The sequence below is a fragment of the Neovison vison genome, chromosome 2, assembly GCF_020171115.1.
Source record: "Neovison vison isolate M4711 chromosome 2, ASM_NN_V1, whole genome shotgun sequence".
Classification (NCBI taxonomy): Eukaryota; Metazoa; Chordata; class Mammalia; order Carnivora; family Mustelidae; genus Neogale; species Neogale vison.
The window spans coordinates 28,852,470-28,872,775 of NC_058092.1; the positions used below are offsets into that span (position 1 = coordinate 28,852,470).

Here is a 20,306-nt window from a genome sequence, read left to right on the forward strand (position 1 = left end):
CATGCCCCTAATCTTTACTCCTACCCTCATAGAGGCAGAGGTGGTAAGCACAAGGGACCAGGTAGAGGGGGCTGAACTTTAAGTGACATTCAGGACATGTGGACTCCAGGATCAGCTCTGCCACCACCTTTCTGTGTGATGTTAGCAAATCTTTTAAGCCTCTCTGGGCCTCTGCCTCCTTGTTCTGCAATATGAAGAGGATTACTGCCATTCTTGTCTCTGCCTTGTGGGAAAACAGACAAGGGGGGGAAAAACAGGTAGGGATGATTTCACAGGAAATGCATACAAACTCAAGCATTCCAATCATTATCATGAAACATCAAGAATTAGTGAACTGAGAGCCAGAGGGCCTACTGAGCAGCTATAAAATCTCAAACAAGTCTTGTGACTTCTCTGGGCCTTACCATGTGCCAAACAGCAGATGGTGAACCAGATCAGCAGTTTGCTAGCCTTTTCACCACTAAGAGTCAGTTCTATTATTTCCAAACATCCCCACAGAGCTCCTATTTTGTAAGATTTTATCCCCAATGCTGTGTTTAGGTAATTATTACATACTTAATAAGTATTAAGTCGTTGTTGAGACCAATATAAAAGATATTTTCCGTTGTGAGTGATAGAAGTTAAGGCTTAGAGCTAGGAATAGCTTCAGGCAAGGCTTGATCTGGCAGCTGTTACCAAGGATCTATGTTCTTTCAGTCTCTTGGCTCTGCCTCCGGTGATGGTCACAAGGTAGCTTCCAGGAGCTCCTGGCACTGCTTGCTCTACTCATTTGTGATTGACAAAAATTAGAGAGCTTGCTTCACAGTTAGCTCAAAGAAAAAACCTAGAATTGAGACTTGTTAACCCTGATTGGCCTGATTTGGGTCATGTGCATTTTCCTGACCAATTACTAGAGCCTGGAGGCTGAGCTACTCTGACTTGCAATGGGGTCATTTCTGGCCAGATCACGGGGCTGGGAAATTCCCAGTACTGTCAGGAGGGGGAATGGGGCAAGGGCGCTGTGAAGACCACCAGCAAGCTTCCTGCCCTGTGTTTATCAGCCAGTGATATCTCAAACAGTCCATTACCCCTTCTGACCTGCATGTGAGCTATACACTGATGACCTCTGGGATCTTGTGAGCTGGCGGAGATGACAACCCGGTCTGTGGGCGGGCACGTGAACCACGTGAGCTGACGTCAGCACGGCTAGCAGCAGGCTCCTGACTCTGGGGTTAGATTTGGCCTAGATGCAGCTTCATCCGTATCTAGCTTCCAGTTCTCCACTCCCATCTGAACCTTCACAGGTGGCTCAGTTGGAGAGGCCTAGGACTGCCATTTTCAGAAGGGACATGTATGAGCTGCACTTGGCAAAGAGGGTACAACGCAGGAGCCTAATGCCAAACACAGCTGGCATCCCTCGAGCTCACTCACACATTAACTCAACATGCATCTACCGACATCATTGCATGCCAGATCCCGTCCTAGGGAGCCATAGTCAGGTGGGGAGCCGGGGTGGGGGTCCCAGACCGTCACAGTTAAGTGTGGGAACATAGTATAGGGGACAGTGGGCATCCAGGGTAGAAGGCATGACTGGCCAGCCCAGCACACTCTGCAGCAAGGCCACCTTGGCCCAGCCCTTACTCTCCAGGCCCTAGGGAAGCCCAGGGGCCCATCTGGCAGGCCCCAGGATATCACCAAGGTTGTTCCCCTGTATGTAGATGAGGGAGCATTCAACCCCAAACTGGGGACCTGACCCCTGTGCACACCCTTAAGGCTTTACAGAATTCTCTTGGGCCCCTTCAGTGCAGTAGCTCTGGGGCAAGAGCCGGAGGACTGACCCTTCTGCCCCACCCCCGCTTCAGCCTCCTTGTCTTCCTGGATCTCCAAAACTAGGTGGGGCTCACCCAGCAAGAGGGGACACAGTGGGGCCAAAGGGCAAACCGCGGCTGCACCCACCCCCTTTAACGGACACTTGATATACGACCATTCCTTCGGGTTAGGCACTGCCCTGATCTAGTCCCTGAGTGAGTCACCAAGCCTTCCGAGCACTTGCGTGGGTCTGAACCTCAGGGCTGCCGCAAATGGGGCCACGGAGGCCAGCAATGGAGAAAGCCCGGCCAGTCCCGTTCTCGGCTGTGCCTGAATTAACTTGCTGTGTGGTTGGGGGCAAGTCCCTTTCCCCGTCCATCTCCCCATCTACAAAACAAAGACTCCAGGCTAGTGAAGTCTCTCCGGGGCTTTCCAGCTCTAACCATGCAGAATGTGAGCAGAATTCAAAGTTCAGAAGAAAGGGAGCAAGGGTACCTGGGTAGAGGGAGAGGGGTAGTAGGTGGGATCTAGGGAGGGGAGGCAGGAGGGCCATCTGGCCAGGGCCCCAGAGACAAAAAGGCCCCAAGTGTAGACTTGGGACACTGTCTCCAAATGGAAATACACTCGGTCACAGCGTACACACACACCCATGGAAATGAACAAAGACATCGGCCCCCTTGCCAAAACACACCACCTCTAAGGCCCATGATGTTTTATATACATACACAGATTTTTTTTTACATCAACTTTTTTACTTTTGCAGTTGACGTTGGATTTATAGAAGAGCTGGAAAGATATACAGAGTTCCCATACACCCCTCACCCCATTTCAGTTTCTCTGACGTTGTCATCTGACATCTCCCATCACAGTGGCCCATTTGTGAACGCTACAACCACACAACGTTGCTACATCTTTGTTGCTGAAGTCCAATCTTTTGTGGACTTAACCAGCTTTTCCGTCAACCCTCGCTCTGATCCAGGAACCAACCCAGGGAACCACACTGCTTCCACTTGGCTTTTTTACAGGCGTCCTCTAGGCTGTGACTGTTTCTGTCTTTCCATACTTTTCATTTTTGGTGGTGGTGGGGGGAGTGGGGAGATTTATGTATTTATTTGGAGAGAAGGAGGAGAGAATCTGGAGCAGGCTCTTCGTTGAGCGCAGAGCGCGACACAGGGCTTAAGCTCACGATCCTGGGATCATGACCTGAACCAAAATCAAGAATGGCACGCTTCCCAGACTAAACCAGCCACGTACCCCTCTGTGCTCTTTAGTCTTAAGGAGCCCCTGTCAAGGGCACCTGGGTGGCTCAGTGGGTTAAAGCCACTGCCTTCAGCTCAGGTCATGATCTCAGGGTCCTGGGATCGAGTCCCGCATCGGGCTCTCTGCTCAGCAGGGAGCCTGCTTCCTTCTCTCTCTCTGCCCGCTCTCTGCCTACTTGTGATCTGCGTCTGTCAAATAAATAAATAAAATATTTAAAAAAAAAAAAAAAAGGAGCCCCTGTCAAGTGTTTTGTAAAATGTCCTTAAGTTGGTGTTCGTCTGAGGCTTTCTCTGGGGTCATGGGTTTGGGGAATTAGAATCACAGAAGGGACGTGCCCTTCTCATCACATGATATCAGGCTCGCACAACAGTCACTCTGCTCACTCCCGGCGAAGTAACCTTGAACACTTGGTCAAGGTAGTGACTGCCAGGCTTCTCCACCCTAAGGTTACTGTTTTCCCATTTCCTGCTCTATTGTCAGAAGTCTAATGCCAAGGGGGGGTGGTGGTGGAAGGGGCGGGGCTCATGAACTCCAGATCCCGGAAGGGAGCATCTACATAGATTACTTGGAATTCTCCAGTAAGGAAGATTTATTTCTTCTTTCCGGGTTAGCTATCTATGCAATAAGTTATTTCTACCAGCGTGGACTCATGGATATACATTTTATACTTTGGGTTATAATCTAATACTCTGTTATTTCTTTTATTGCTCTAATGGTTACTGCTGTGGCCACTGGAGCAATGTAGCTCCTGGGTCCTTGGGACACACACATCACCATCCTTTTGCGTTTTGAGCGCTTTCCAACTCTGGTGTCTCCTGGTGCTTCCAATTCACCTATTCCTTGACCCTGCCCTACAGTCAGCCATTACTCCAAGGAAATGACATATTTTTAGACCAATCCCCCAATTACTATCTTGTCAGGAGTCCACTGCATTTGAATACATAATGAAAAAAGTTATTTTGTTCAATGACCGTTTCAAACCTACCTCAATTTTTTGGTTTGTTTGGTTTCTTTTTGTAGCTCTACTGTGATGTCTTTTTAAAATATACTAGGAGACGGGGCGCCTGCCTGGCTCAGTCAGAGGAGCACGTGACTCGATCTCAGGGTTGTGAATTTGAGCCCCAGGTAGAGATTACGTAGGTTAAAAAAAAAAAAATTAAATAACTTAAAATATACTAGGAACGTTAAGACATGGGAGGGACCTGCTCTTCTCTCCAATTCTAGAAGTCCTTGATGAATTTAACCTCTGTGGCTACTCTGCTAAGGCATGGGGTGCAGCCTTCCCACCCTTCCTACAGATGTGATCTAGCTTCAGGGTCCTCCCCATTCTGGCGGCCCAGTGGAGCTATCAAAGGCCAAGGTGATTCCTGCAACCTTTCTCTCTCCAGGTCCCCCATCCCTCACCAAGTGGGTGACCAGTCCTGGACCTCTGCGGACTTCACCCAGGTTGGCCAGGTGGCAAGAAAGCAGGCAAGCTCCAGGAAGGAAGCTGGCGAGCCCAGCCTCCAAAGACAGACAAGCGTGGGCGGGCACCATTCCATCCAGAGTGCTCCTGGGAATTAGGGCCAACGTTTGCAAAATCCAGCTGTAAGTGGAGCAGGGGTTCCCCAGAGCAGCCCTGGATTCTGCAGAAGAGTCAGCTTCTCAGGAAAGAGCTGCCTTCAACAGCCGGAAGAGAGTGAGACTTCAGTTCACTTGGGGAGGGGACAGAGCAGCGTGACTCATCACCCGGTCTTGCCGGCTACAACTGGCACAGCACTGGACCTCCTCTGGGAGGCAATCACAATCCGGCACGTAGGGACACGGGCCGGGTGCCGTGGGAGCACGAGGAAGGAAGCAGAGTGGTGTTTGAAGAGTCTCGGCGGGCCTCCCAGAGGAGGTGACATCATCAAAAAGATGAATGGAATTGGTCAGGTGGCAGTCCGAGGGAAGGAGGGGAGGGCACTCCCTCCCCGCCAAGGAAGAAGCAGATGCAAAGCACTGGCCCAGTGCCTGCAGCCTGGTGAGCAGTCCTGAAATGTGAGGCGTTATCGCTGCGGCTGATTTACCATCATCACAGTGATTAACCTGGGCTTGTTTCTTAATATTTTTCTTATCTTAAAGTTAGTTCCTGTGATGAATAAATGCCTAATGGCACTGAGCTTTTCGTTACTATAAAAGAGTGGCGCTGAAAATCAGGGGTTCGGTATCTGCAGCGCTCAGCCTGAGTAGCTGAGACCATTGGGGGTGGGGTGGACATGGAAAGGGGCCTTGTTCTGCCTCTCTCCTTGGCTGGCAGCCCTCCCCTGGGGGGCATAGGAGGGAACATTCTGGGGTCTTTAAAGTTGAGAGGCAACAAGGCAGGGACCTGGGTAGACAGGGTCAGGCAAGTCCCAAGGAAGAGCTTCCGGGCCTGGCTAGAAATGAAGGATCCCTCCTCCCTGGGTCTTCTGCGGCCTCTTAAAACAGAAAGGTACTGGAGGTGGGTACCTCAGAAGGAGCTCTGCGAATCCCAACTCTACGGGCCCGGGCAAACGACTTCACCTTTCTGAAACTCTTGAGTTTTTGTTGCTTCAACTCTATAAGCGCATTAAGATATGTACAAGAGTGTGTAAACCTGGCGATTCACAGACCTGTACCCCTGGGGATAAAAATATATGTTTATAAAAAATAAAAAATTAAAAAAAAAAAGATATGTACGAGAATTTTCAAAGCACATGCCTGGTAACAGCTACCTATGTAAATAAGTAACAAATCCCAGAAAGCACATCCGATAACAGAATGGACAAATAACTAGTGGTACAGTCCTAAAATGGAATATTATTCAATCGTAAAATAAATAACTTATAGGGACACCGACAACAGAAATATATTTTTAAAAAACATTTCTTTTTTATGTCGGGGGAGCCTGGTTGGCTCAGTCGGTGGAATGTGCAGCTCTTGATCTTGGGGTTGTGGGTTCAAGCCCCACATTGGGTGCAGAGACTAGTTAAAAATAAATCTTAAAAAAAAAAAAACCAACAACAATTCTGCATGAAAATAGGGAGTCACATAATTATAGAATGCTTCCCTCTGCACACAAAAAAAGCAAAACTAAACTAAACAATATAATGTTCAGGGATTTATACCAAAGTGGTAAAACCAAGAGAAAATCAAGGAAATGACTAGCACAATTAAAACAAAATTCAGGAAAACGGTCCTTCAAGGATGAAGGGCGGAAGCTGCAGTGGAGGCATGTGGAGGGTCTCAAAGCTACTGGTATGGGTCTAGTTTTTCAGCTAGCTAGTGGACACATAGATATTTTATTGTTACTACTATTATCCATTAAGCCATATCTGTATAGCATATACAGTGTCTTTTACCATAAAACTTTATGGCTGTCACACTAATACTTACCTTATAGGATGCATGCCTACGATAAGGCAGAGAAAATTAAAAGTATTGGTACACAGTCAGCTCTCAGTTTTGAGGGCTTTCGCTGCCTCTGTTTCCCCATCTTCAAAGCGAGTGGGTGATACTGTTGAGGCTTCATCCTCTAGCTTGAGGGTTCTGTGTTCCCCTTATATTTCTTTCTTTTTTTTTTAAAAAAAAAGATTTTATTTATTTGACAGAGAGAGAGATCACAAGTAGGCATAGAGGCAGGCAGAGAGAGAGGGGGGAGCAGGCTCCTCGCTGAGCAGAGAGCCCAATGACCCTGGGATCATGACCTGGGCTGAAGGCAGAGGCTTTAACCCACTGAATCACCCAGGCGCCCCTGTGTTCCCCTTTTAAACACATACACACACACACCCTTGAGAGTAGGTGTCACCGATCTTCTCACCAAAAAGTCTCCCCTCTGCCCCAGGTCACTGGTGGTTTCAAAAATGGCAAAGGTGGCTCCTGGGGCCCTGGCATGGAAGCCCCGGGTCCTCCTTCCAGTCCTTTCCAGACAGGGCAATTAAGCCTTTTCTGAATTTCTCAAGGGTAAAATGGGCCTAGCAATCTGTCTTTCTCACCTACGGCCACGGGTAAACAGCGGAAAGTGCTGTGCTGCAATGGGAGGCCATGACTGCCTGACCTGGGTCCTAAGAGCATCCTCACGGCGGGAGGCGCAAGAGAATACCGTGTGAACACTCCTGGTGATTGGTGTAAACGGACCTTTTTGCCAAGTTTTTCGCCTCGGCCACTGTGTACTTCCTGGTTGTACTTTCCTATCCTGCTAAGTGTCCTCACCACGGCCCCACCTGTGTGTCCCTGTTCCAGTCACGGTGTACCTGTTCAGTGCTCCTGGATCGGTCTGAAAGGTGCCCGTGTTTGCAACTAAGGACCTACCTCCAGCGATGGGTGGATCGACCTCTGAGTACCTGATTCATTCAGCGCGACCGTGACTGTACCGGGCTCAGTCGGGGCGTACTTGTCAGGCGCTCCTGGGTCTGAATGTGCACGGCCGACCCGGTCCCCGCGTGGCCGTGTGCACCTGGCCCGGCCCGCGCCTCCCTGACGCCTGCGGGGAGATGCGCCGCGGCCGGGCACACGGAGGCGCTGCCTCCGCGGCTGCCCGCGCGTCCCTGCCCACCCCCCCGTTTCGGCCCGGTAGGCGGCAGCCCTCTGGCCGCGGGGGCGGGGCCGGGGTGGGGAGGGGCGGGGCGGGGGCGGAGCAGGAAGGGGCGGTGGCCGCTCCGCCCCCTACCGCCCGGGCCGGCTACCGCCTCCCCTGCCCGGCTTCCGCGTCACGGTGCCGAACGCCACCTGCGCGCTCCGTATAAAGGCGCCGCCGGCCTCGCCCCCAGGACTCGGCCCGATGGAGACGCCGCGGGCCGAGGCTGGCGCTCGGAGGGGTGAGGCGCGCGGCGGGGCGGGGGCACGGTCTCCGGGGAAGGGCGGGCGGCGCGGGGAGGGCTCCGGCTAAGACCGGTCGGAGGGGAGGGACGTGGGGCGGGTTTCCCCCGATCTCGCCGGTCCCCAGGAACCCCGCCAACTTAGTTTAAGTTGGGGGAGTCTGAGGGAGAGGCAAGGTCCAGAGGGGAGCCGAGAGAGCGCGGGGCTCGGGGCCGGGACAGCCTCCGCGTCACCCGCGCCCCGCGGCCAGCCAGAGTTTCCCAGCAACTTTTCTCGCGGGTGGGTCTTCCCGGAAACTTCCCCCTTCCCGGCCCGCGAGTCCGGCCGCGGGCCCTGCGCCTCCTGGGCCTGGGCTCGGAGCGCGGGGCGAGCGGAGGCGATGGCCTCAGCGGGGAAGCCCCCGGCACCCCCTCCCCCCTCCCCGAGCGCACTTCCAACCTCGGGTTTCCATCCGAGAGCCCCGCCCAGCAGCTGTGGGGGCGCGGCGACGTCCTGCGAGGCCTTCCAGGACTGCTGGGTCCCCTGGGTTGCCGTGGGCCTGGGGGCGGGGTAGGAGGTGGAGCCAAACTGCCCAAGTTCGAGTCTTTGCGCCACCAGCTAACAGCTGGGTGACCTTAAGTTCTTGAAGTCTGTGGCTCAGTTTCATCCTTTATATAGTGAGAATGATGCCTCCTAGCCAGGACAGCTTTTGAGAGGATAGGAGAGGTGACACATGCAGATGGCTTTGCCTGTGTAGCCTGAACCTGTTGGGTGGGTAGGGGCTGGAGAGGGGTGGGAGAGAGTGCCACTCCCATCCATCTCTAATTCTTACGGTTGTCCTACAGGAGCTGTGACAGGTGCCTTCCACCCGTGTGAACTGTGAGTGGCAGGTGGAGAGAGGTCCACTCAGAAAGCCAGCCCACCATGAGTCTGTGGGAACTGGGTTCCCCCAGGCCAGCTCAGGAGCCCAGCGTGGAGGAGACATCGGCTGTGGAGCTGCAGATGAAGGTTGATTTCTTCCGGAAGCTTGGCTACTCATCTGCTGAGATCCACAGTGTCCTGCAGAAACTGGGGGTGCAGGCTGACACCAACACAGTGCTGGGCGAGCTGGTCAAACATGGGTCAGCATCCGAGCGGGAGCGCCAGGCCTCCCCAGACCCCTGCACTCAGCCCCCACTAGTCCCCCGGGGTGGGGGCACCCCCAAGGCTCCCACCCTGGAACCCTCGGCACCAGAGGAGAACAAGGAGGGCAGTGACCTGAGACCTGTGGTCATCGACGGGAGCAACGTGGCCATGAGGTACATGTCACTTCCGGGGCCAAGGCCAGGGCCTGTGGTGGGGTGTGATGGCCTTATGTCTCTGCATCTCTGGTAGAGGGGCCTTCAGGAAAGCATTTGAACTGTTCTCACAAACGGATCGAGAGGAAGGGAAAGCTCTTTACTGAGGCTCTCCCTTAATACTTATGGCTTCTTGGAAGTGGGTTTGTTAGGAATGCTTTAGGGATGAGGACAGGGGCTCAAAGATGTGCCCGTGGGCACACACCACTGGTAAGTGGTAGAGCTGGGATTCGAACCCGGGTCCCCCTGTCTCTGATGTTCACCCTGGGCTTTTTATCTCTCCCTAAAGACCAACACTCAGTCTTAATTCCTCTCCTGAGACACGAAGCAGTATGGTGTAAGGGATTATAGTTCTCCCGTGTAGGAGTTGGTCACTTAATGTCTTGGAGCTTTCTCTCCTTGTCAGTAAGACCCAGCTAACCCCTACTGAGGTGACATTGTGAGGAGAGGAGGCACCGAGCCTGCAGACACCCAAGCTCAGCAAGCAGTAGCTGTTACCACTGTTACTTCGGGATCTGGGGCCTCTGAGGCCTTGTGCCAGACCTGGACTCCTGTGGAAGTAGGCCCAGGTACTGGGACCTTTGTCGTTGTGACCAAGAGTGACCCCCAGGATCTGGCTTACATGGGGGTGGGGGGGCAGGTCAGTTGTGACTTGGGTCACCTCTGCTACAGCCAGGTTTACCTGTGCTAGACTGGGCCTAGTCCCCCGAGCCCCCCGCCAGGGCCAGAGCCAGGACTCCACCCCAGCAGTCCTCCCCTCTTCGCCAAGACTTACAGGGAATGGGGTCAGGTGAACCCCGGTGGCCCCGCTGGGGCTGAGCCTGGGGAGCCCAGACCTCCCTTCAGTCCAGGCCCCGCCCTCTAGGTCGGGGCTGGGTGGGTCGTAGACCGGGAAAAGTTCTGGTGGGCGTGGTCAAGGAGCCCCACCTCCATGCCTCGGCCCGCCCCGCCCTTGGTCGGGGGTCTGGAGAAGGCTCCTTCCCTGGCTGCCCTGAGGGGTCCCCCTGGGAGGGGTGGGGGGCTTCTTAAGGCTTCAATGCCCTTGGCCCCGCCCACTCCCAACCCAGCTGGGTCAAGTCAGCAGTCAGCAGTCAGGCGGGTCCCGGGTCAAGCCGTTGTGCAGGGGGCCCTGTTCTGCCAACTTGGGATCAATCTTCCTGCCTCTGAAATGGGCTGATCCTCCGTGTTTAGGTTGGATAAAGCTGGCTCCCGCATGCTAGCGGCAGCTGGTCACAATCTGTGCTTTGAGAGGGATCCCCTCTCTGGCTCCAGCAGCTTGTGGCTGGCCCAGGAGCCTCGCGGGTCTGTGACTTCTTCCGCTGGAGCCTTGGGCAGGCTGCGCTGACCATCTCCCGCCACACACACACCCCCCCGGCCCCGGGACAGCCATGTGTTCTGTGTGTTTGTATCCTGGCGGGAGGAGGAGGGGCCTGGGCGGGAGGAGGGGGCTGGCCGGAGGAGCCAGCCCGGAGAGGCACAGCCGCGGGGGGGTTTCTGAGCTGGGCTGTAGCAGGAGGGGAATTCCAGCCTCAGACTTCCTGTCTCTGCTGCCGCTGGGTTCCTGCCCTGCTGCCCCCTCCCCCCCCAAAGGGCAGGCAGGCCAGCCCCCAGCGTATGCAAATCGTGGGGAAATTCACCTCTGTTTCCTTCTAAGGGAATTTTTCTCCTCTAGCTGGGCCCAGCCCAGGCAGATCTCTTCACCTGGCTAGTCTGGCCTGGCCCTGCCCTCTGTCCTTGGGTGGGAGCACCCTAGCCGGAGTGCCCTACGTCCTCCCACAACTTAGCCAGTATCTAGTTAGCTGGACTGGGGGTGCCTGAGCTTCTAGGCAAACAGGACTGCGGTGGGGAGGGAGGATGTTTGGTTTTCCTGTGCCAGCAGAGCTTCCTTCACTACAGCAAGACGGACTGAAGTTAGCTCTAGCGAGGCACTTCTGCCCTGGCTTGACCTGCGGAACTGCCTCGGGTTCAGCTCCTTCCAAGAGCAGGACTCTGACTACCTGCCTGCGAAGTATTTTAGGGGCTAGGACAGCTGCGAGCAGACTTGTCCCCACCACAGGTTTTTCATGCCCAGAGGCAGTAACTCTCCTGGATTAAATCCCTGAGTTTACAGATGCTGGCTAGGATGGGGCATGTGCACGCACACATGTGTGTACAGACATGGGGATGGTGGGTGTGTGTGCACCGGCTGCTCTCCTGAGTCAGGGAGCCAAGCCGGGGATGATCACATTCCCATGGTCGTGGGGAGGCAGCAGAGGCTCAGGGAGTGGGGGGGTGGGGGGGTGGAATGTGACAGGAGAAGCACTGGGCATTTGAAGAGAAACCAGGGATCTGAGCTATCCTGGAAGGTCCTGGAAGGTCCTGGAAGGCTTCTCAGAGGCAGTGCCGTTTCTCGTGGGTCTTGAGAAAGAGCTGGAGTTGGCCAGATGCATCCTTGTCTCCTGTTCCCAGCCCGTCCCTACCCCCTAACACTTTGTTTGGGCTCACATTGGGGAGCTTTTCTTTCTATTGCACAAACTTCAGGTCTTGCTGTTAGGACTAGGAAGGCAAGCCAGGAGCCCCAGATGTGGGTTCAAGTTCTACCCCTTCCCGCTAGCCGGGGAGCCTTAGATGAGTTCTGGATCCCCAGTTGCCTTCACTGTGGCCGTGTAAGGATGACGAAAGCAGGTGTGGGACCCATTTGGCCTCCAGAAGGAGCTTGGTGCCCACTCAGCCCTATCTGCCCCCCTTCCCCAGCCAGGGTTGGTGCTTTGTGCCTGAGAATGAGCATAGGCTCTGGGCTGCATCCCTGTTCCACAGTCCCTGCAACTGGTTGTGCTCCGTGGATTAGTTTTCTCATGGGAATGGAGGGGAGAGGAGCCTTTAATGATAGGACCCTCCTCAGAAGCCTGCTGATGATTCCTTGCTAAGCTCTTAGATCAGGGCAGGGCTCCCTGCTCTCAGTAAATGTTAACTTTCATTATAAACAGGCTGGTGGACAGTGGGGAGGCCCCACCACCTGGTGGGCATGAGCACTGCCTTCAGCTGGACTTTGCCTCCCCTACAATTTATGGAGACCTTCAGACTGGGAGCCCCAGACAGCCTCCATGCCCCCAGCTACCCTGCTCCCATCTCTCCCTTCTCTTGGGACTCGAGCTACCAGCCTCCCCCCACCCCAGCCACCCACAGGATGTGGTTGCCCATGGACTTGCCTCTTTTGTGTAACGTTTATTCTGTTTTATTTGCCAAATATGAGTATCTGAGGGGCGGGGGCTGTTGGGGAGTAGCTGTAGCTGGCCTCGTACAGGGCCCGCAGCCTGGGCTTGGAGGCATTCTACAACAGCCACTGGTTCCCCAGGAGCTCCCACCCCTCAACCCTCCCAGGAAGCCAGCTGGAACCTCCCTTTGCTGGACTGTCTCTGGCCTCAAGCAGACATGAAAGTGAAGCCACTGACACGGGCCCTGCAGACTGCCAGGCCCATTTTTCAGCTAGGGAAACTGAGCCAGAGCAAGCCAGCAGCCGATCCAGGCTTGCTTCTGGATCCAGCAACCTTTGGAGGGGGTGACCTTGTCAGACCGCAGCAGGGGGATGGCCCACCTCCCATCTCTCCTGACAGAGAGTCCCCTGGTGGCTTCCAGATGGCCTTTCTGCCTCTGCTCCTGCCCTGCCAGGAGGGGCTAGGAGGGCACAGAGCAGTCTAGGCATTTGGGGGAATTGGCAGTCTTGGGAGGAAAGGCTCTTTCACTTTCAGACTGAAAGGCTTCTGCGCGCCTCTCCCACTGGGTCAGCGGCTGCCCTATGTGGGACAGTGGATCGTGCCTCCTTCCCCTTCAGCCTCCTCAGTCCCAGCCCTGGGGCCTGTGTGGGACTGAACTTTAATCCAGGTTTAATCCGGAGCAATCTGGTTTCTCTCCAGTTAGCCGGGGCTTGTCCCAGCCAACCCCCACCCACAGCACCACCCAGCGGGGCGAGGGAGGACTGGTGACTCAGTGTGCCTGTGTACGTCCGTGTCCCCGTGGTCCCAGCACCCCCGGGCGGGGCAGGAACCAGAAGGCTCCTGGAGCCTTTCCCCCACCCCCAGGTGTGTTGCAAGCAGCCTGACCCTCCCCCACATGGGGAGCGGGTGCCACCAGATTCCTGGGCGGCTCCTCACTGTCGGGAGATGGAACGTCAGGGAAAGTCCCTGGTCAGGCCATCCCGGACACTGTGGGAACCAGCAGGGAATGCAGGCCTTAGGCCAGAGGGCAGTGGGCTGAGCCTGGCCTCCCTGCCACCCAGGCCAGGCCAGGGGCTGGGGAGCAAGGCCTTTGCGCTTGGGGCCACGGGAGAGTGGGCCAGCCACCCTCGCAGGCTGACCCTGCCCCTCTTCTCCTTCCCAGTCACGGGAACAAGGAAGTGTTCTCCTGCCGGGGCATCCTCCTGGCAGTGAACTGGTTTCTGGAGCGGGGCCACACAGACATCACAGTATTTGTGCCATCCTGGAGGAAGGAGCAGCCTCGGCCTGATGTGCCCATCACAGGTGGGTAGCACCTCTGAGGGGGGGTGGGGGCAGGGGATATCCTGCCCCCTCCAACCCCACTCAGCGGGGCTTCTCCCCAGGAGCGACCCTTTGGGTGTGACAGCCGCTTTTAGGCCTCAAGCAGGGACCGGCATTGCTTTCCCCAGCTTCCTCTGCGCTCAGCTCCTCCTGCTGGACACCTGGGGTTCAGATCCTCTGTGCCTGGCCAGCAGGAGCTCCAGGGCCTCGGCAGCCCTGACCTCTGTTGGCGCTGTCTTACAGACCAGCACATCCTGCGGGAGCTGGAGAAGAAAAAGATCCTGGTGTTCACCCCGTCTCGGCGCGTGGGTGGCAAGCGCGTGGTGTGCTATGATGACCGATTCATTGTGAAGCTCGCTTTCGAGTCTGACGGGGTGGTGGTCTCCAACGACACGTACCGGGACCTCCAGAGCGAGCGGCAGGAATGGAAGCGCTTCATTGAGGAGCGGCTGCTCATGTATTCCTTCGTCAACGACAAGTACGGTCCTAGTCCTTGGGGATCAGGGTCAAGTATGGTCTGGGGTCCCAGGGTGGAGAGGGGAAGCCAGATGTGTCCTTGAGCGTTGGGGGTAGCTAGGAGGAGCTCTGCTGGGGCCACGGCCTTGCATCCAGGCAGCTTTGGGAGTGAGAGGGACCTGGCACCAGGTAGGAAGGTCAGGCTGGGGATGGGGGCACAGGGTGGGAGGGGGTTAATGTGGAGGGTGGGGCAGAAGCAGCAGTGATGGTTTGTAGTTAGTGGTTCCTGGCACTCAGCCCCTGATCAGCAGCCAGTGGATGGATGCAGCCTTTGATTTGGATTTTCAGGTTGCTGGTCTCCCATGGCCTTGGAGAGTTGCTCTAATGGCCTCTCCAGCTGGGGCCTCCTCCCCTCCCTTGGGGTAGTCCCACCTGGGGCCGAGGGATGTCATGCAGGATGCTCACCAATTTTAGGAGCTGCACTCCCTCTTGTTCTTCCTTGTGAGGCTCTCTGTCCAGCCCCCCTCCCTAGCTCAGCCCCGGGAAGTTCCCTTCATGCCTCCCACCTCCTCTGCAGGTTCATGCCCCCTGATGACCCTCTGGGCCGGCATGGGCCAAGCCTGGACAACTTCCTTCGTAAGAAGCCACTCACAGCAGAGCACAGGAAGCAGCCTTGTCCCTACGGTAAGAGACATGGGCCCAGAGCTCTTCCTCTCAGAGACTACCCAACCCCAAGTTTCCCATGCCACTCCCTTTCCTCTCCCGGCCCTGGTCCTGGAGCCTCCCGCCCCCAGCTCAGAGCTGTCCTCACTGTGTTGCAGGGAGAAAATGCACCTACGGGATCAAGTGCCGATTCTTCCACCCGGAGCGGCCCAGCCGCCCACAGCGCTCTGTGGCTGACGAGCTCCGCGCCAACGCCCTCCTCCCACCCGCTAGGGCCCCGGGCAAGGACAAAAGTGGCCAGCGGGCTTCACCCTCATCCCAGCCCAGCTCTGTGCCCACAGAGCATGAGCAGTGTAGCCTGGATGGGAAGAAGCTGGGAGCCCAGGCATCCCCAGCCCCGCACCGAGAGGGTCTGACCCAGCCCTTCGCCCCAGCGGGCAGGATCCTGCCCCCTAGTGGGGGCAGTGGCAGCAGCTTTGGGCCCACAGACCTATTCTCCCAGACACCAGATTCTCTCCCATACACCTCCCAAGAGTGTCTGGACTCGGGCATCGGCTCCCTGGAGAGCCAGATGTCAGAACTGTGGGGGGTTCGCGGAGGAGGCCCTGGTGAGCCCGGCCCTCCTCGGGGCCCTTACGCCGGCTACAGCCCCTACGGGGCCGAGCTCCCAACCCCTCGGGCCTTCTCTGCTTTTGGAGGGGCCGTGGGTGCCGGCCACTTCAGTGTCCCTGCCGACTATGCCCCCCCGCCGGCTGCTTTTGCACCTCGAGAGTACTGGTCTGAGCCGTACCAGCTGCCCCCGCCCACCCCAGTCCTGCAGGACCAGCAGGTGCCAGGCCCAGGTGCTGACAGGGGCCCGTGGGGCGGGACCAGCAGCCTGGCCAAGGAGCGAGCCAGCGTGTACACCAAGCTGTGCGGGGTCTTCCCCCCACACCTGGTAGAGGCTGTGATGGGGCGCTTCCCGCAGCTCCTGGACCCCCAGCGGCTGGCTGCCGAGATCCTTTCCTACCAGCCCCGGCACCCCAGCAAGTGAGCCAGCTGTGCTGCGCCAGCCGCCCCCAAGGCTGGACTGTGGGAGGAGTGAAATAGGGAAGGGAACCTGCAAACCAAAGATACTGTAGGATTGGTTCTGGCCCACCCGGCGCCTGCAGCCAGCTGCCAGCTGCCGTGTGGGGCAGGAGCGATCACCCTGTTGATGCACATTGTATCTGTCGTTTAAGGAGACGCTGCCGTAAAGGCATCAGTCTGTGGCTGAAGCCCAAACCCTCCTTTCTCTCAGAGGGCGGGGAGGGAGGCGGTGGGGAGCAGAGGCCTGGGCTGGGGCCCCTGTGCACGGCCCCCCACCTCCGCCCCGTCCCTGGGATGCCGGCCTCAGCTGGCTAGTTAGGCACCATGTGCCTGCCCTCCAAGGGCCCCTCCTGTACGCCAATGAGGCCTCATCCGTGCTCTCGCGGGGCACCAGGCTTCATGTTAGTAAGCAAGATGCTTCTTAATAACCCACCTTCTGTCCCTCTCTGTTCGCCTGTCTCCTTGCCCCCACCCTCTCTTCCGCTCCTCTGTACTTCAAGTCATCTCTCCCTTCCACAAGAGTGGGAACGCATATATGTATGTGTACAAGTATAACGTTAAATTTGTAAGTCCCTGCCTCCCTGACCACGTCAATAAAGTACAGTGTGAGCCCTTTTAGGAGATGATGGTGTGGGTTGTGCTTGGGGGTTGGGCGGGCTTTGCGCAGCGGAAAATCAGCAGGCGTGCACTCGACTCAAAGTGCTTGGTCCCTTGGGAGCAGGGCCTTCCTAATAGGCCAAGGGCCAGGCCCTGGGGTGGGGGGGACCCACAGGCAGGGGTGGGGGAGGGCTGGGGAATTGAAGTCCATCCTGAGGCAGTGGGGTGGCAGGGGGTGGGGGTTGGGATTCAGTTGTTCCCCTTTTCTGCCCTGTGACCAGAGCTGAGGACAGAAAACCATCTGGCTGAGAAGAGGGCTTTCGGGAGGGTTTGAGGAGAGAGGGTGGTGGGGGAGCCCTTAGGTGCCCGGCTCCGGCCCCACCCTCCCAGACACTACAGAGTCCTCGACGCAGAGCTGCAGAGTGAAGCAGGGGGTGTGGCAGCTTCGTGGAGAGGCGACGCCGGGGTAGCCTCCATGCGGGAGGGTAGGGGTTCTGGTCCCAAACTCAGGAACTGGCTCTGTCACCAGATTCACCGGGGGCCAGTGACTGCCCTTCCGTGGGCCTCAGTTTCCTCATCTACGAAATGGAGATACTAATGGTAGCTACCTCACAGGATTGTACGGAGGACGTGAGAGTGTGTGTTTGGCCACATGACCCAGGGCCTGGCACATAGTCAGTGCTCATCTAAGGGGCCTCTGGTGTCGCTCTCTGTGGGCTATGTTCACCTCACCATCTCAACCCTCTCAGCGGCCCTTAGAAGGAAGGCAGCCAGGAAGGAAAAACACTTTTCTCCAGTGAAAAAATGAGATATAAATGTTAAAGATTTTAAGTGAAAAGCTGGGCTATCAAAAATGGTCCCCAAACAAAACACCATCAGCAGGAGAAAACAGAAAAAATACAGTTTTAATAACTCTATAGCTGAACATGTCACCTAATCTGTACTTATTGTTTGTGAAGCTTTTATAGTATCTGTATTTTTTCTTTTTTTAGAAACTGCTTTACCACAGAACATCTGTGCATCATGTTGAGGAGAATGCTGGTGTGACCATCTCCCCACACACTGGGCCCCAACTATGCTCCTCACCCTGAACACTTTTTTTTTTTTTTTAAAGATTTATTTATTTATTTATTTATTTTGAGAGAGGGAAAGAGTGATTTGAGGGGAGAGGGAGAGGGAGAAAGAGAATGTCCAGCAGATTCCCTGCTGAGCGGGGAGTCTGATGTGGGGCTCGATCCCACAACCCTGAGATCATGGCCTGAGCTAAAATCAAGAGTCAGATGCTCAACCGACTGAGCCCCACCACCCCAAGTACCTCACCCGAGACATTCTTTAGAGGCCTGCATTTAAAGCAGGAAGCAGACGCAAAGTGAGAATGATCTCAGCAAACATCTCGAAGCCCCAACATGTGCTCTTGAAGGCACCCCATGCTCGTTGCTTCCAGCCTCCTTGGAAGGTTTTATTTGCACTGAGAAAAGCCATTGCCTTCCTTATAAAATATTTTCTCCAGTCAAGTACTGTATTCCAGATTACAAGGCTATTTGTGGGTCTTTGTTTGTTTTTATGGGACAGGAAGCTAAAAGACCAGACTGTCCAGTTCATTATCAGCTACTGGCCTGGCAAAGGAAGGCCACTGGCAATGCCAGGCTGAGTGGTTTGCCTGAGGTCCCAGAGATGAGGGCAGGCTGGAGCAGGCCCTCGAGTGTGGGGCCGCGGCTCCACACACCAGAAGGAAGGACCCCAGACGCTGCTTTGCAACAACTCTCAGGCCTGAGAAGGAGGGAGGCAGGGGGTACCCTCAGCCTGCACCTCCCAACCCTGTTAGGTATACAGCCACCACAAAGAATCCCTCCAGCCTGACAGTGGGCTGACTGCTCAGCAGTGGGCACCCCAGCAGCCAAACCCAAGCCCGCCTCTATCTGCACACCATGTGGGACACAAAGGCCACGAGGCTTCGGGAGCAGGCTGGAAGGAGCAGTAAGGTGCCTGCGCCTCTTCCCATCCCACCAGCCGGCTGCCTGAGAATTCGAGGGCTCACATTTGGCCCTTGACCAGAGCTGAGCTCTGTGTCATTTGCTGTTTTTGTGTTTGGGGTGCGGGGGAAGGACCCTCCAGGCAGGTGGGCAGCAGGTAACAGGCCCAGGCTGCATGCGGCACCACTGTCTGGCTGATGGGCACCCACAGGGGCGGCCGAGTCCACGCGGCAGGTGCCAGCCAAGGCCAGGCTCCAGGGTGGCTCGTCAGCCCGGGGCCTTGCGGGTCTGAGCTCCCCCCCGCTGTGCTGCGCCCGCCCTCCAGGACCTGGAGCAGCTCCTCTGGGCCTCTTCCTCAACTTGGCTGCCAGGCCCAAAGACCCGGATGTATGTGTCCTCCCCAGGACGTGGGTTTCAAGGGTGGAGTTCTCCCAAACCAGCTCTTGCCCCACCCACTGAAGCCCCTTCCCTCACAGGGCCTCAACGCTTCCCACCCATCCAACAGACACAGTGAACCCTGCATCACTCTAGATGGACAAGAAGACTCCTCAGTTTGTGGGGGTCCAGCCTGAGAGGGAAGGGTCCTGGCTAGGGGGGACCTATGCAACTCACTAGCCCTCCTAAAGCCCCAGCTTCCTGGCTTGCCTCTCAAAAGCGGTGTGAGGTTCCCCCCAGGGCTCGCGGGAAGGTGAGGGTGGCAGGGTTGGAAGCGATCCCAAGACCCAGCTTCCACCTGCCCAGGCGCTAAGGGGTTGGGACTCAGATAGATGGCTGTCGCCCTGCCTGCCCTTTCCTCCTCTGCTTTCCTGGTTCCAAGAGCCGAGAAGCTGATGGGGAAACCAGTGAGTATGCAAATCCCTGCATTGTTGGGAAATGATCCCAGGGAGCTCCCAGAGGATGGCCGGCTGCCAGCCCCTCCCCACCTCCACAGGTCCCCCGCCTCACCCTGGGGCTCTCAGCAGTCTGCTTTCCCCGAGTTCAGTCTCAAAGGTGGGTTAACCCTGTGGGGGGCGTAGGGGGACTCGAGAAACCTCAGCCTCCCTGGAAAAGAACAAACTGGCCCCAAATGGATGAAGCTCCCTTCCTTGGATGTCCCCACCCACTCTGTCCCCATCCGACTCCACTGGCCTGAGGAAAACCCAGCGGTCTCTAAACATCTGGGGCATTTCAGCAAGGAGCCCAAGGGCACTGAGGCTGGGGAAGCAGCCCTCCCAGGGCCCATACCCCCAGTGCTGCCAGCACTTCACACATCCCTGGTCTCCTGGCAGGGCGGCTGGTGTGGAGCAGTGACTGGGAAAAAGGCCACCACTGACACCGCCCCCTGCGCAGCCACTTCCTCCCCTACACAGAAGGGCAAGACCCCTGCCCTCAAGGTGAGGCTGGGCAGGTCTCCATCAGGAAAACTGGGGAGTCGAGAGCGGCGGGTGGAGCCGGCACCTCACACCCTGGGCCTCGCTGGTCCCCAGAGGCTCCTGCCCCCAAATAAGGCAGTCCTGGGATCCTAGCACTTCTGCTCCAGGGCTTCTCAAACCTCTGTCTCATTTTTCTCCCCTAGACCATAGCAGAGTGGGTGGAGTAGAGGGTGGTGAGTAAGAGCCTGTTCTGAGGACCTCCTCGTTCATGGGAAGGGTGTGGGAGATTTGGCTGAAAAGAGACAGGAAGTAGAGCCCTACAATTAAGGGAACACGGGCCATCCCAGGCCATGATATGTAAATCCTTCCAGCTAGTTCCTGGATGGGGAGTTGGCCTCAGGCTGTCATCCTGGGATACGGCCTTTTGAAGGACATCTCAAGGCAGGTACTGGCCATCTTAAATTGCTCACCCATTTAAGAAATGGCTACGAACTCAGTAGAAGGGAAGGAAGGATCAGGCAA

At 56.3% G+C, this 20,306-nt stretch overlaps 1 protein-coding gene across 1 annotated transcript; it reads left to right on the forward strand.

Annotated features, from left to right (window-relative positions):
• Window positions 1–7,768: 7,768 nt before the first annotated feature.
• ZC3H12A (zinc finger CCCH-type containing 12A) lies at window positions 7,769–16,485 on the forward strand. The gene is made up of 6 exons (XM_044237824.1): window positions 7,769–7,844; window positions 8,670–9,122; window positions 13,518–13,657; window positions 13,919–14,153; window positions 14,709–14,815; window positions 14,953–16,485. Exons 2-6 carry the CDS (start codon window positions 8,749–8,751, stop codon window positions 15,825–15,827), a joined length of 1,731 nt encoding a protein of 576 aa, XP_044093759.1. The 5' UTR covers window positions 7,769–7,844; window positions 8,670–8,748; the 3' UTR covers window positions 15,828–16,485.
• The last annotated feature ends 3,821 nt before the right edge of the window (window positions 16,486–20,306 follow it).